Below are 17,389 nucleotides of genomic sequence, written 5' to 3' on the forward strand. Positions count from 1 at the left end.
TACATACCATAAATGCAGGTGCAGATATCCAAAATATGTGGCAATTAGCTGAAAGTGAGAGTTGATAACTTCACAAGAAAGAAAACAAGTCATCAGAGACCTGATTAATTAAGCGGTTGTATTTCCTCTTGGAATCAGTTTGAAGGAATATGAAATCAGTGCGAGAACTGAGACAGTTGCCTCTGACAGACATTGCATTTAATTTTGTGTGGATGATAAAGATGAAAAGTAACATGGGTGATGTGTTGGAAAAAGTTTTCAGTTGTGTGTGAAGTGAAAGAAAAAAAGAACTGGAAACAAAGGTGTAAGTTGGATTGGAGTAACTGTATTCAATGTCAAGTCAAGTATAGAAAGAGAAAGTAGGATAGCATTTCAACAACCAAGAAAAGTTGGGTTCTTATTCTGGTAGAGATTATAAAAATTGCCTGCTTGGAAACCCAACATCATTGCACTCATTTTCACCTTCCAGCTAGCATATAGAAAATCTCCACAGAGAAACTACACAACTGCTGCTTGATCTTGTGAAAGACTTTTGCTCAAGACACTTATTCTGAGACTGAGAGCATTTCCACTACTTTATAATTGGTCTCCAATATTTTGGAAGTTATTCTGCCTATCATGCATTTGGCTCACCTTAATCTGAACTTCACTGCTGTCAGCTTTCGCTTTAAGATAGATCTTTAAGCAACTGGAAAAGCACCACCAGTAACAGTTCTCTTCAGCTTATGCTATTCCAGGATAAGAAGTGGTGAACAGAGAGCTGCAGTTTGAAGTAAATGATATCCCCACAATAGGATATACGGACAGGATTCACTAGAGATCCAGCTTTTCAAAGCAGGTCCTTGCGGGCACGTACAGCCTGAGGGTCAGGTGAGCGTGCATTACCTGTGTCCATCATGGACCACAGACTGGAATGGTTTTTACCTCAGGCTTGCAGAAATTACTATGCAATAGTACATGTCCGAGGTTACTAATGTGATATTTGTCAGCTTTTATTTTGATGCATTTAGTTAAAACTATAGCTTCAGTCCAGTTTTTATTTTACTGCCCATAAGCCTCTCGGGACTTAATCTGTCTACGCCCTTGGGCAAGTCGGACACAGAGCCATCACATCTACATCTGTTGCTGAATTTCCACGTGGATCAGGAGAGGTGATGGCCTATGGCATTATCATTAATCCAGAGACCCAAGTAATGATCTGAGAAATCAGGTTCGAATCTTGTCACGGCAGATAGTGGAATTCGAGTTCAATAAAATTCTGAATTTAGAGTCTAATGATAACCATGAATCCATTGCCAGTTGTTGGGAAGAAGTCCATCTGGTTCACTAATGTTCTTTAGAGAAGAAAACTGCCATTCTTACCTGGTCTGACCGACATGTGACTCCAGACCCACAGCAATGTGGTTGATTCTTAACTGCCTGCTGGGCAATGAATGCTGGCCTAGCCAGTGGCATTGTCATTCCACGAATGAACAAAAAGAATCCTAAATTTCCATTACAGTCAAGGTTCCCTGAGCTGAATCAGCAGTCTTCGCCAATTGGAAGTGATCACATCAATGTTCAATTGGTATGTGACCACAAGAAGACAATAATGCTTGTTTATTGCTAAGATAGTGTTAAATATAGACAATCAAATGTTAACTTCTGTTATCTTAGAGTCATAGAATTGTACAGCATGGAAATAGAACCTTTGGTCTAACCCGACCATGCAGACCAGATATTGTAAATTAATCTAGGCCCATTTGCCAGCATTTGGCCCATATCCCTCTAAACCCTTCCTATTCATATACACATTCATATGCCTTTTAAATGTTATAGTAGTACTAGCTTCCACTGGCAGCTTGTTCCATGCATGCACCATTTTGTGCATGAAAATGTTTCTCCTTTGGTCCCTCTTGAACCTTTCTTTTTTCACTTTAAACCATGCCCTCTAGTTTTGGACTTCTCCGCCCCTCGGAAGAGACCGTAGCTATTCACCATATCTATGCCCCTTTTGATTTTTATAAGCCTCTGTAAAGTTACTCCTCAGCCTTCGGTGCTCTAGGGAAAATAGCCCAAGCCAATTCAGCCTCTCCTTCCAGCTCAAACCCTCCAAACATGGCAACATTCTTGAAAATCTTTTCTGAACCCTTTCAAGTTTGACAACATCCTTCTTATAGTAGGGAGACCAGAACTGCATGCAGTATTCCAAAAGTGGCCTAACTAATGTCCTGTACAGCAGCAACATGATCTCCTCACTCCTATATTCAGTCCATTGCCCAATAAAAGCAAGCTTACCAATTGCCTTCACTATTCTATCTACCTGCAACTCCACTTCCAAGAAACTATGAACTTGCACTCCAAGGCTTTTTGTTCAGTAAGACTCCCTAAGATCTTACTGTTAAGTGTAGAAGTCCTGCCCTGATTTGCCTTTCCAAAATGCAGTACCTCACATTTATTTAAATTAAACTCCATCTGCCAATCCTCGACCCAGAGGCATATCTGATCAAGATCCTGCTGTATTCTAAGGTAACCACCTTCACAGTGCACTGCATGTCCAATTTTGGTGTCATCTGCAGGCGTACTAAGCATATCTCCAATGTTCACATCCAAATCATTTAAGTAAGTGATCAAAATGGATGCAGCACCAATCCTGTGGTGCAGCACCAATCCTGTGGTACACCACTGGTGGCAGGTCTCCAGTTTGAAAAAGACCCTCCAATACCACCCTCTGTCTTCTACCTTCAAGATAGTTCTATATCGAAATGGCTAGTTCTCCCTGTATTCCATGTGATCTATACTTGCTAACCAGTCTACCATAAGGAACCTCGTCAAACGTCTTAACTGAAATCATCCTGTTGTTACACCTAAGTCTTTTCATGGATGAAAATGGTTTTTAAATAAAGCACGACTACTAACCTAAAATGGCTGCTGTGATGACAGATTAAGTCTCGAGAGGCTTATGGGCAGTATTAAAAAAATGGACTGAAACTACAGTTTTATCTAAATGCATCAAAACCAGGCAACTGAGTCACTGCCTAGGAATTCACATCTCCTATCTTACTTTACATGTGTAGGATGATTTCGCATATTGTAAGATGGAAAACATATTTGCAACTTCCCTCCCCCCCCCCCCCCCCCTTGATTTTTTCTCTCTCGTTTTCTCCCCCTCCCCCTCTTGCGCGTGCTCTCTCTTCCTCTTTCGCTCCTCTTCTCACTTTGTTTTTCTCTGTCATAATTTTTCTCTCTGTTTCGTGCTCTCTTGCTCTGTAAATTGGAAAAGGTAGTGTTGAATCTTTGAAAGGAAACAGAACAGGCCTAACAGCATTTGTGGAGAGAGAAACTAAATTAACAATTCTCCTCCTTCAGAACAAGCCTTTATCCATGTTATTACATACTTGAACTAAGTCAGGAGTCAAAAGCAAACATCTCTAGGTCACTCTTTTTTTTATGTGACCAAGCAGAGCATGTTTCATTGAGAGATCATTTTTGAAGCAATGATTATAGTGTCAGTAGGTTGAGAGTAGTATGGAAAGTGACAGGAGATAATCAAAGCTAGAGCTTATTTAGTGGAAAATGGATACATTTTATAAGGTCATGAAACCGGTAAATAAGATAAAGTGTTGGGGTGCTTTCCTTCATTGGTTGAGGTATTCAAGAACAGGGATACAACACTGGAAATATATAATGCATTTGTTAAGCCACATCTAGAATTTTGTGAAGAGTTCTGGTCACCACATTACAAGAGGACATAATTGCTCTAGTTCGTACAAAAACAATGTATAAGAGTTGCCAGGGCTTCAAAATGTTGTTATGAACTATAGGCTCCTCAAGCTCCTGGGTAATTCAGAAAAGGCAGGAGGCTTGAATATATTCCTTTTATTTGCAGAGAACATGCTCCTGTATGTGAATATATATGAATGTATAAATAAGCCTTAGTGTACACATGATTGTCTTAAATCAGTTGTTAGTCCTGCTTTTAACGTGTCCAGAATTGTTCAGTGAGTGCTGCTCAATCATGGACTTGTATCTAAGAGTAGCATTTTCATTGTGTTTGCAACTGCATGCTGGTTGAGTAAGAACTGTATTTGTTACATCACTTTGTTTAATTTGATCATTGGAACTTGTGGCCCACATACCTACATCGTACTGACATTTAAACCCATATATGACATGTAATGCCTGTTACTTTTTCCATGGTAATGCCTTAGTCAGTTGGAGTCTACTTGCAAACCAATCAGTATTCTCTTCTTTCTGCAGCAAAATTATTGCGATTATTTGAAATTTGACACAACTTGATGAGTGCAAGATGAAAAGTTACTGCAACAAGTCTCTATTCAGCAATATTCATGCTCTATTTTACCAAGTAACTGTTCAGAGGAATGGTTCCAGTGACGCATTGGTAACTTAGTGATGAATTGGAGAAGGTGAAGTTGTTCTTGCTTGTGAAGATAAATTAGACTTTGGTAGAGGTACTCAAAATTATGAGTAGATAGAGAATTGTTCCCATCACTAGTAGAAAGATTGAAAATTGGAACAACAGAGATTTAAAGGAATTGGCAAAAGAATAAAAGTTAACATAAGGAAATCTTTCTAATGCACTGATTCGGATGTAAAATACTGACTTGAGAGTCTGATAGTGACAGATTCAATTCTGGCTTTTGGTATGGAATTAAGTAAGCACCTGAAAAGAGACATTTGCTTGGCTATGTATAAAGTGCTGAGATACAGGATAAACTGAGTCTGTGGTGTGGAGACCTAGTGTGGATATAGTGGACCAAATGGCCTTAATTTCTCACTGTTCACCCTATCATTTTGAGAACTTTAATTACATGGAGAGATGAGAGAAACTTGGATGATTCTCCTGAGGGCAATGAAGGCTAAAGAGATGTTAATAGAAATGTTAATTATTTGATGGGGTTAGATTTTATATTGGCAGCAGGATCACAGGTTTCACCAATGTAAGATAACTGGTAACAAATCCAGCTATGAAATTTAGACACTGCATTATGATCTGGAATGCAGTACATTAAATTGTGGTCAGAGCAGATTTGGTCCTTCCTTAGAAAAGGAACTGGTATTTGTACTTGAAAACGAGCAATTTGAAGGCTCTGAGCAAAGATTAGGGCCCAGGCATGGATGGCTCCTGTGGTAAATAATGCTATGGTTATCAGTCGATACTCATTCCTACATCTATTGATCACAGATCATTAACATCTATTGGTCGAAAGAAGAAGAACACAACTATCTGCAGGTTCTCCTTCAAGCAACTCACCATGCTGACTTGTAAATAAATCGCCATTCCATCAGTGTTTCTGGGTCATAATCCTGGATCGCCCTCCCTAATGACATTTGGGTCAACTATTAGCACATGGACTATATTTGTTCAAGAGGGCAGCTCACTGTCACTTTCTCAAGGGCAACTAAAAATGGACAATAATGTTGACTCAGTTGGTGTTGCGCACATTCTGTGAGTGAATCAAAATTTTTGAGAACAGGTATTTGGTAATTCTACCCCATGATAAATTTATATTCAAGTTCCAGAGAATCCTACTTGATATTCTTTCCAACCCTGATATGATATATTTGCATGAGAATCTTGGAAGAACTTAGAATGAATGCTCATTAAACAACCTTGTTTATAATGTTCACTCCTTGAATATTTAAATCGGGTAAAGGTCAAATCACATAGTCCTATCAGAACATAGGGCTGATTTCTTATTAAAAAGAGACATGGGTGATGGTTTAACTTGAGAGTCACCACATCTCAGATGAGAGGAGTGGTTGTGAAACAGAATCCTTCAAGGTATCCTTAGCTGGTGTGGGAATTCAACTCACGCTATTGGCATTACTGTGCATTGCAAACCAGTTATCCAGCAACTGAGCAATTCTTTAGAGGCAAAGAAGAACCATTGTATTGTTTTGACCTTTTGGTGTCCTGAAGCAATTTGCAGCCAGTTAAGTCGTTCTGCAGTGCAACTGGAATGGAGAAATTGGGACAGCTAACTGGCACAGAGCAAGGTCCAATAAATCACAGTATGATAACATAACACTGTTTGCTAGCAAATAAGTACTGACCAGAACAACTTGGAAGTCCTTCTGCCTTTATTTGAAATTGTATCATGGAATCTTTTGCTGTCATCTCAGGGAGCATTTCATCAGTGAATCAATACCACTGTTGGTACAACACAGCCTCCGTATTACATTGGATGGTCTGCCTTGAGTTTGCACAAGTAGCTTAGGCAACACTTGAATATGCTGTCGTTTGACTCAGGTGATAATGCTACCGAATGAGCTGTGGCTGACATAAATACAGTTCATTCTTATGTTGCAAAGCTATGCTGTCTGATTTGTTGCAAATAGAAACTTCTCTGGGTATCACTTCCATTTATTGATTCACTTCACATGCTGCCACAACAATTTGGGTCAAGCCTCAGGATGAAGCTTTGTAGAAGAACCACTTGACTGTCTTGAATCCTATTGGTACCACACAGTGTCTCAGTTCATTCTTATAGGAAATTCAAGGATATACAAAAGAATATGATAGTATGTATAATTGGTAAATAAACTACATTTAAGAAAATTATTTTTGATCAAAACAAAATAGACTTTCTAAAATAGCTTGATGAATACTAATGCAAGATTTGCAAGTTAAGCATTTGAATATCTTTGTCTTAAATGATAAAACGCACAGTTTTTCTAAAGACATGCAACAAGAGGGAGCAAATAAGCTGTTTTTGGTTTAATCTCAAACTTGGGCATGAGAATGTGAGAAGGTAGATGTCATTGGTCTTTTGTAATTTAATGGTGAAAATGAAGCTTTGCAGCAATGGTCAATATTTTAACAAATGTTTCTGTACATCTATGCACTAAAATAGAACTGCTCAATCTATAGTTAAAACATTTGAAATAAAAACCTTGCAACACCAGTAAAATCATGGTTGGTAGGAGAACAAGTAAGTAACTGAATGCATTCACAGTCATTTCCTGTTTTTGACAGATGTTTTAAGTTCTGAGAGAGGATATAGTTCTGAAGTCTGTCCTGGCATGTAGGTTGTGACATCCTTCATAAGCTGAGGCATTCTGATTAGCAAAGATACTTTTGTGAATTTTTTCTTCATTTGACGTAGGTTTGTTTGTCAGAGGAAAGGAAAAATATTTTATCATTCAAGCACACGAGCCACATTTTAACTGCAGATTTGGTGAGAATTCACCTTTTTGTGCTATTTCTAGCAGCTACTGGTCAAGGCCTTGTATTTGGCAGGTAAGGGAGGGACTTGCAAAGTTGGAATGTGTGTTGGATGATGCCATTTGAACTCAGTTACAAGTACTAGTAGGACCCTCCTGTTCTTGGCGGTCATGTAGCTTAATTACCAGAAACTGGTTTCTTGTTGTCTGGACTCTTTTCACATGAGAGTGTTAGGACGGTGAGGTTATGGATTTTAGAATGAAGTTATAAAATTTATCATATCAAATTCAAATTTGGCTAATGCCAGAAACATTGTATTACAATTCACTTCCTGGGATCTGTATTTTTATTGGATGATGTATGGGGTAAAATATAAACCTAAAGCCCATGATGGAGGTCAACATTTTTTTAATAAACAAAATACTTATTTCCTGCATTTTCAAGAAGGTGGCACTTTGTTGATGCTCGTGGAAAGACATCACCACTAGTATTATTCTTAAGAAAGACTAAAATCATTAGAAAAACTTCTACACACATTACAAAATCTCCTCACACTTGTTATCACAACTAAACTAGCTACAAGAAGTGGGTATTCTACAATTAGTAACTGATCTCCTGCCTGCACAATCACTGCTCCCATCCACAGGACAAAAACCAGGGGTATGCTCGAAAACTGACTTTGACAGATGGAGCTGCAGGTCCACTTAGGCAGCTCAGAACTATTTAACAGTGCCACAAGATGTCAGGAGCCAGCATAATGTGAGAAATATAACAGTTACCAGTGATGAAGAGGTTAAGGGTGTAACGATGGGTGTGAGGGTGTTAATCAAATAGACTGCTCTGTCATAAAGGTATAAAACATCAACAATTCCCAGTATAGATTTTATAAATTCTACTTATTAACAAAAGTTTCTCTAGTCCCTTACTTCTGAGGAGAGGGACAGAGGGAAAGAAATACTGTTCTGATGGTATAATTTACCTAATTGTTTATCCATTTTCCACCCATATATTGTGTACGCTGTTTTAGGGAATAATTTGAAATATCCACTTCATATTTCTGAACTGTTTAAATAGAAAGTGGAGAAAATACTTTTTTTTGTGCCACTTTATTATTATGGATTACTGCATATGCTTGTATGAATGTCAACTTTTGGAGACTAACCTTTTATGTCAAAAGTCACTTTTACACAGTTCATGTTTTCCACATGTGGTTGATTTGGATCCCAAGTGAAAATTAAAAACAATGCTTCAATAAATTAAAATAAAAATACAACATGAGAATTCATATTAATATTAGTATATTCATTTTATGACATTATGAACTATCTTTCATATTAATTATTATAAGATGATTAATTTTTGTGTGTTTACTGATAATTATTTTCTTTCCTGTTTATAAATTCACAATTAAATTGAACCATTACAGCTCTAAGATTATTCTTTGGTTAGGAAATCCCAGGGCTTTGATCCACTTAAAACAAAAAGTTGAAACAGGTTTCTTATGAGATCAATTTTTTTTACCAGTATGTATGGTAACACCTGTTAGTCTGCTGTTCCAAGTCTATACTTGTTGATTCCTCACCTCAGTCACACTTTTGAGCTGTGCCTGAATTTAGTTTTCACCTGTATTTTCCAACAAAGATCTTTGGATAGTCATGAGGAGCACAAACTTGATTTCTTCTTGCTCTTTGTTAGCCCATGATTTATGAAGTCACAACATTGTCTCAATCCTCACCTTCACTGAGACTTCCTCAATGGTAACTAGACATCTGAAAATGGATAAGATAGAGTCATAGAGTTGTATAGCATGGAAGCAGACCCTTTGGTCCAACTTGTCCATGCTGATCAGATATCCTAAATTAATCTAATCCTATTTGACACAAATTCCTCTATCCCTTCCCATTCATGTACCCATCCAGATGCCTTTTAAATATTGTAATTGCACCAGTATCTCCTATCATCTCTAACATCTCAATCCAAACACACAGTACTCTGTGTGAAAAAGTTGTTCCTTTTATATCTTTTCCCTCTCACTTTAAACCTATGCCCACTAAGTTTTGGATTCCCCTATCTGGGGGAAAAAGACCTTGGCTATTCCTTCTATCTGTGCCCCTTTGATTTATAAATCTCTATATGTCACCCCTCAATATCTGACTTTCCAGGGGAAATAGCCCCAGTCTGTTCAGCCTCTCCCTATAGCTCAAATCCCTCACCCTGGCAACATCCTTGTAAATCTTTTCTGCAATTATATCTTAATAGCTGTGTTTGTATCCAAAGCCACCCACTATTTGGAGCAAACCGTGCACAATAGCTTCTATAGATCCATGTTCATTCACACTTCGGTGAAGCATAATTTTCAGTGTTAAAAGTGGTACCTCAAACTTTTGCTTTTTTGGGCAAGGGAACCTAATTAGATTCCTAATTACCATTGTAAAAGCAGGAAAACGAGCATATAAAGCAAGTAACAATGTTCATGTCAGTGGTTATTTGTGAATAAAACGTTTGCCTTTATTACAAGGGCAACATTTTCTAGTTTTTTTTAATGGTTGCATCACCTATGGTTTTCTGGCAGTTAATCTGTGAATAGGTGGTGCTTTACCACTGAAATGTAATTAATGAATCTCCTGAATTGAAAGCTTACATAGGTAGAAAATAGGAGCTGGTTTGATGTTTCAAGGGCAACTGCGCATGTACAAAGGAATCACAGCACCATATTTTCACTGAAAATGTAGACTTTATATCTTTATTTAGTTTATATCAGGCAATTTAATTCTGATGCTTTAGATCCCTGGTGTAAACTGATTCTTCTTGGATTGTGTCACACTTTCTTTGACCCATACACATCTATATAGAGGAGAGATCCTGCAGGCGCTCATTCTGTCCAATAGATACAATGTACTTGTTACCAGTATACCGGAGGTCTAGGAGCAGGACTGAAGCGAGGTTAGACTTGATGCTTCGAGGCTTTCTGGAGTGGCAAGATGAAAACTAGCAATAGTAATGGGGAACCCAACTGATAGCATTGGGATTGGGATTGATAGCATCATCTTTAGCCAAGGATTAAGTTTATGAAGGATTTGATCAAGATGGCAGAAATATTAAATAATTATTTTGTTACATTGGTATTTACCAGAGATCTTGAACAGGTACATATGAAATTAGATGACAGTATGAGCAATTATGTAATTGCATATAGATTTTTTTAAAAAGTATGTACTGAAACAAAAGAAAATCAAAGAGAGTGACATTTTATTCCAGGTGGATTTTTCGAAGCCCATGCCTTGTTCCCTTGGATTTGAGCTGGCCTATATTGTAAAATTAACACTCTCACTCTGGATTTGTCTCCCTTCCACTTTTTCTTTCATTCCCTTTTTCTTTTTTACTGTGACCCCCACGATGTCTAATCATTCTCACTCTTTAACCTTCTATTGACTTACCCTTCTGTGCCACATGCTCTTCCTTCACACTTTTCTGCAGGAAAACCATCCCTTTTGGTTAAGAGTAATATCTGGTTTAAAATATTAACACTGTCTCCACAAATGCTACGAGACGTGCTGAGTTTTTTGAGCACTTTTGTTTTTTAGACTAGCAAGTTATCATCTTTACTTGATTTCTGTATTGAAAAGCTTGATTAAATTGTAGTTGTAGGATGAAAATTAATTACTGGAAATAGCCCATAATTGAGGATTACTGTGAGCCTCTTTTTTCAGAGGACAGTCTGTTTTGGTATTTGCTGATTTAGGCCAAGTTGCAAGGAACATTTTTAAAACAATAACTACATGCAGACATTGGGAGATGGAGAGCTCACACAACTAAACTTCTTGCTATCCCCTGCCAGTAAGCACATGTATCGGAGTACAAAGTTTAAAAAAATCACACCAGTTTATAGTCGTTCAGGCTTATTTGGAATCACTAGCTTTCGGAGCACTGCTCCTTCGTCAGATGGTTGTCATAGGCCCCATTATTTCTATTCAGTGATTTTCTATGAAGTGAGGTATTGCTAGAACACAGCTATGGCATTATAGGGCAACTACCTGTACTGAAATATATTTGATTTCTTTCTATGCACACCATTCTACAAGGAACAAGCTAGTAAATGTTTGGCTTTGGTTCATTTGGTATAATATTTTTAGTATATAAAATGAAGCTTTTTAAAAATCTGGGGGAAAATCTAGGGTTTGCCCCAATCTAGGATTGCAGATTGGAAGTCAGCTGATTTAAGTGAGATTGAACTTGTGACTGAGGCCCAGAAGAATGGTGTTTCACATAGATTATTGATTTCAAATATACCAGGACGGACTAGGTATTTCTACTCAATCTGTCTGCATTGAGTTGAGATAATGGGGTCTGGTTTCTTTGCAAACAAGACTTTGTTTTCTCTGTGCTTATTGAAATTCATCTATATCCCCATAGTTGTTGATTAATCTACAGAAAAATGGGATTCCTTTACAGATTTAATTTCTGTTACTACTAAAACACTTTTTAAGAATTGAGCAGTTTACAGTGGTTGAAATGTTAATTTAAGCATGACCTAAGGACGTTTAGTAATTTTGAAAAATGGTGGCAGGCAGCTGTCAGATTCACTTTGAAGCCTCTGCAAGCAGAACTTGGATAACTGAATGGGGGTAGCTAAGAAAAGCCCTACTCTTCAACGGCTTTATAAAGATCAAGATCTACATTGTGAAATTAAAAACCCAACTCGGTGTGTTTTTCATCTTGATATCCTGCCTTTTGAGATTATTTCCCATTGTTGAATGGGCTTGATAAAGATCAAGAAGATTGATCAGCTTTAATAAAGACACTCTCTTAATGAAGTCATAATTTGGTTTCTTTACACGGGCACTATACTTAATCTGGCTAATAACTTTTTTTTTCTGAATTCACAAATTTCTTGCCTCTATCTGCATCTAATGTAGTGTGAAGTGATCAGTAAACATTTTTTTAAAAAATCTCTTCAGGCTGATTCAACTTTGTCATGCTGGGAATCTATAGACTTCCTCTTGGCTGATTTCTCTTGAGGCATCTCAGTTGTCTGAGTGCTGAAGATTCAGCATGGGAGAAATTATTGACACGCTCATCTTCCTGGTAGTAAAAATGCTCACGCCTTGTACAAAATTATGAATAACATATTGAAGTTGAAGGAGAAAGAACTTAGTTTCTTATTAAACCTATCTATGATCCAAATCAGTTTTAACAATCATTCAGAGCTGACAAGCCCTGAGTAAAAAAAATCACATTAGCTCCTGGCCAAATTTTTTCTTCATAATGGAGTCAAAGCCATTGTTAGCACTTACTTTGCAAATTTTTCCCTGTTTATTCTCAGTTTATAACCGTTTGAAGAGCTTTGCACACGCTTGCATTTTAACATTAGGAATTGACTTTTAATGGTCTGTATTGTACATAGTTTGCTCTTTGTATCTTAAAATATGCATGTTTAAATATTGAAAAATGTAACCCTTTGTCTACTTTTGCAGGAGATGGATATCTTGGTGTTTAGCTGTGTTCTGGACAAAGAAAACCACACTGGTTAGATTGGTACAAAGAACAACATTGGAGTGATTGCTGTGTGAAAAGACTTGTACATCTTTTTCAGGATGAAGAAAATCAGCCTTAAAACGATCAGAAAATCTTTTAACTTAAACAAAGGGAAAGATGAAAATGAGTTTGTGGTTGTACAGCACCAGTCACTTGTCAATGATTTTGGGAAGGAAGATTCTCTCTTTAGTTGTTATGGGAAAGATTTGGCTGGTAATGATCTAAATAAAGCAGATGAAGATGATAAAGGACCAAAAAATAAATCAAAAGGTGAAGGTTTGATGGGCACCTTGAAAAGGAGGCTTTCTGCAAAGCAGAAACAAAAGGCAAAAGGGAATTCACCTCCTCTTAACTTGGAAGATGATCGATTTTCTTCCTCTTCAACTCCAAGTATTAATGACTTAAAAACTCAAAGACCCTTAAGATCCACCTCACTTCGGGGCCATCATTATAGTCCTACACCTTGGCCTTTACGATCAGCCAGCTCTGAAGAGACCTGCATTAAGATGGAGGTTAAGGTCAAAGCATTAGTCCACAATAACAGCCCAAACCAGGCATTAAATGGCGTTCGTAAGGAGTTCCATGATATGCAAACAGATCGTGTCTTTCAGGAACAGAGCAATACAATTGAAGAAATTGAGCCCCAAAATGACAGTTCTAATTTGAATACTGATGAATCTTGTCATGTTCCTGTGGTTATTGGATTGATGCCTCAGAATTACATTCAGTACACAATGCCTTTAGAAGAGGGAATGTTTCCTATGGAAGGGTCCCGTACCTGTTGTCTTGACAATCCATTGCCAATGGAAGTTTCATCAGTGCCATCCCATCTATGTAGCAGCCCACTACAGACAGATGAAGGCCATATGGTCCCAAATTTAATGGTTGCTTCTGATATATTCTTGGACCCACCTGTAAATGGTCTTTTGATTGGTACAACTGGTGTCATTTTGCCGAATTCAAATTCTAATCATGTTGATCTTCCTCCACTATCTCCACTCCTACCTCCGATTCCAAATCAAATGCAATTGACATTTCCTGGGTTTGGTGGTACAGCAGCTCATGTAGCAGAAAGAGTTCGTCATCATTTGAACTTTGATCCAAATTCTGCTCCTGGAGTAGGGAGAGTTTACGACTCTGTACAAAATAATGGTCCAATGGTGGTCACAAGTCTCACTGAAGAGCTGAAAAAACTTGCAAAGCAAGGATGGTACTGGGGTCCCATAACACGATGGGAGGCAGAGGAGAAGCTTGCCAATGTGCCTGATGGTTCTTTTCTTGTACGTGATAGTTCTGACGACCGTTATCTTTTAAGTCTGAGTTTTCGTTCACAAGGCAAAACTCTTCATACTAGAATAGAACACTCAAATGGAAGGTTTAGCTTTTATGAACAACCTGATGTGGAGGGGCACACATCTATTGTAGAGTTAATTGAACACTCAATTAAAGACTCTGAAAATGGAGCATTTTGTTATTCTAGGTCTCGCCTACCTGGCTCCGCAACTTATCCTGTAAGACTAACAAACCCAGTCTCCCGATTCATGCAAGTGCGGTCACTACAGTATCTGTGTCGTTTTGTTATTCGTCAATACACTCGAATAGATTTAATTCAAAAACTGCCTCTGCCAAACAAAATGAAGGATTATTTGCAGGAGAAGCACTACTGAAAAGTTTTGAAATCTTGCAGATTGATTGCACTTTTGGAACTGGAATGCATTGGAATTTTTAAAAAAATATAATTTATCAAAAATTAGATTTAAGAAGTTGTTGTTTATGTGCTCCTTCATTTTGTAATCACGGGCCTTTGTTGTCATTCTCTTATCCTCTTTCCCTTCTCTCCACCATCCACCCAACACCTGTTGAGCATGGTCTACTATTTGCCAAATTGTCACCCCATTTTTCACATTGAGCTGCAACATTATTTTTTCAATCACCTATGAAAGACTGCCACACCAATCCGCACCCAGTTTTTATAAATTTTAAACTGTTAACTGCAGGTTTGCAAAACTGTTCTCGAGAGCGACATTGAAGACCTAGCCCATTGATTATGGCCATGTGCACAGTATTCTGTGCAGGCTGGTTTTATTCAAGAGCAAGTGACCTTCCAGCAGCAGTATGTACCAAATGAGATAACACCTGGGCAATTTGTCTTCAAAGCCAAGCCATGATTTCTTTCCAATTGAAAAAACATCACTAGAGTAAAACAAGACAATGTATTCAGTGTCTTAGGTGGTACACGGGGTAAACAGTGTACTGTTGTTGTTTAATTGGCTGTGTGCTGACATTATCAGCAGCTGGCAACCTGGAGTGTTGTATCTTGTCACTTTTCCTCTGTAGAGAATTACTGTAATTCTGACAAACCTTCCTTAACAGACTTGTGCATGAGTCCAAAAATTCATGATTTTTTTCAATTGGAATTGCTTATCTTAACATTCTTCTTTTAAAGGGGGAATTTGTTTTTATACTCCTTAATTCAGAATTTTCAGTTTGATTTGAAAGATAGTTTCCAAATGCCTTTTTAATGTAGAGCACAACATAGATTTATTTTCACGTCTGGTTTGCACATAGGGTTCATATGCCAGTTTGTGCTTGTTTGCCCCCGGACCAATTTTGTAAAGGACCATCTGCCAGTATTTCTTTGAGTAATGGTTTGAAAACCAGTGGGAGACCACATTAAACACAGTAAATATTGAAGAGTATTATCCCTGGTTTTAAAGGGAGCTGATGAGCTTTATTTGCCAATTTCAGATTTTTTTCAAAATGGTTGTAGGATATCAACATTAATTTCTATGAGGTAATATGGAATGACTTTTTATGGATTTGTTTGTTTTCAATGGAGTAATATGAATTGTAATTTGGATATCATGGTTCAGGACTTTGAACAATTACTCAATGTCTGTGTATCCTTGTAATCACCAGGTAAAGATTGGTTAATCATACCAGTGAGGTAAATTGGATGTTTTGTGATTTTTATCAGTTGGCATATTATTACTCTAGTTCATTTGTATTTTAATAGACCAACTGACTGAAATTTAGCAATAATTTGTTTTCTTTTCCACCTTCAGTTGAAGTACTTTGTGCACTTTTAGGTTGTGTATTTTTTTGTTTCATATTTTCCTGTATTGCCATATAGAAAACTTCTGTAAGTGTACAGGCAAAACTGTTCCTATAAAATCATTTGTAATATGCCAATTATTAGTGTGTGCTGTCATTCATAGCTGACACAACACCTTATTCTTGTTTGGTCTTACACAATAAGCGTCACGCAAATGTTAAACTTTGACTTTTTTTTTAACCATATCAGGCATCAAATATAAGATGAAAGCTGATAACTTCCAAGCTCATAATTTACAATCTTCTGTTTTTTGGGTAACAGGTATTTTGTATGTTTCTACATAAGTATGTAATCATATTAACACTGTTCCTTTAGTTTAAAAAAGAACAGAAAAGCATTTGTCTGCCATAAATGCCATTACATGGTTTACACGTGTTTAATGCTTAATGACATGTACAGTGTTAATATGTAATTTAAAAATAGTAGAAATGTTTTACATCTGAAGTGTTCATTTTTATTTGGTGTTGAGTAGGAAAATCTTGAAGTTAAACAACCTTCCAAGCTCTCCTATATCCTGGTATTGTGGTATAGTTGATGGGATACCTGCTAGATTTGTTTGTTTGCAGTGTGGTGTAAGTGCAATGCTCATTATACCATGTCCACTAAAAAAAATCATGATCCTGACCTGAGATGTAGGCTTATCGGTTATGGTTTACGTAATCTTAAAAAGAAATCCATATTGATGACTGGTGCTAGCCAGAGATTTGAGGAATTACTGGAGAGGCCTATGAGGAGGGATCAGATGTGCCTCCGTCAAGCAATAACTCAATATCTTAGAAGTATTCCTTTGTCAGTATGCTTCAAACCCTATTTGACATGGACTCTGTAATTAATGGACATGAAGTCATTGAAACCCTGCTACAAAGGAAAGCAACTAAGGGTTGGGGAAAGGACCTTTATTAAACAAGGATTGTGTATTCCATTTATAATGATGTTTTGACCTGATTCTGAATGATCTATATCATGTATAAATGATCCTTTATATTCTGTTATAGAGTGACCTATCAATAGCCTTGCCACGTAACCAGCAATGATCGTCCATTGCAGAAAAATTCCCATTGGTATCCATTATACATTTTTTTATTATCGGCCCACTTTTGACCCAGCACATTTCTGCCACTATTTTAATACTAATTTTCCACTGTATCTATCCTTATGATCTCCGAAGGAAAGTTACCATGTAAATAATGTGCACAAGAAGAGGAACTTCACAGTCAATACCTGACAACTGGTTGGACTTCACTTTCACGTTTCTGTCTTGTTCTTTATCTTTGGGGAAATAGTTGCCTCTTGTCTCTAACCTTTAGACTTGGCCTTGAGCATACATTCCCAGTCTGTTTAGAACTTGGATTATTGGAATTGTTTTAGTGCAGTTTCCAAGCCTCTGAAGCAATCACTTTTTTTCTAAAGCATGTCAACTGATATTTGTTATAAATCTTCCATGAAAGTAAAGGAAATATCAAATCATAAATATTTGTTTTACTTATCTTCCCCATCCTACCTTCTGCACAAAAAATTTTTCCTAGCTACCATTGGTTCTGAGGAAAGGTCGTGAGACCCAAAATGTTAAC

General features: G+C 37.3%; 1 protein-coding gene across 2 annotated transcripts in view; it reads left to right on the forward strand.

The window, feature by feature from the left end:
* LOC132815398 (suppressor of cytokine signaling 6) overlaps positions 1–15,882 on the forward strand; it is a 60,105-nt gene extending 44,223 nt beyond the window's left edge. For both annotated transcript variants that reach the window (XM_060824297.1, XM_060824296.1), the window contains one exon: positions 12,643–15,882. In XM_060824297.1, the coding sequence (XP_060680280.1) occupies positions 12,763–14,370 (1,608 nt within the window). In that variant the 5' untranslated portion in view covers positions 12,643–12,762 and the 3' untranslated portion in view covers positions 14,371–15,882. The remainder of the gene's footprint in view (positions 1–12,642) is intronic.
* The last annotated feature ends 1,507 nt before the right edge of the window (positions 15,883–17,389 follow it).

Source organism: Hemiscyllium ocellatum, chromosome 4, assembly GCF_020745735.1.
Source record: "Hemiscyllium ocellatum isolate sHemOce1 chromosome 4, sHemOce1.pat.X.cur, whole genome shotgun sequence".
Lineage (NCBI taxonomy): Eukaryota > Metazoa > Chordata > Chondrichthyes > Orectolobiformes > Hemiscylliidae > Hemiscyllium > Hemiscyllium ocellatum.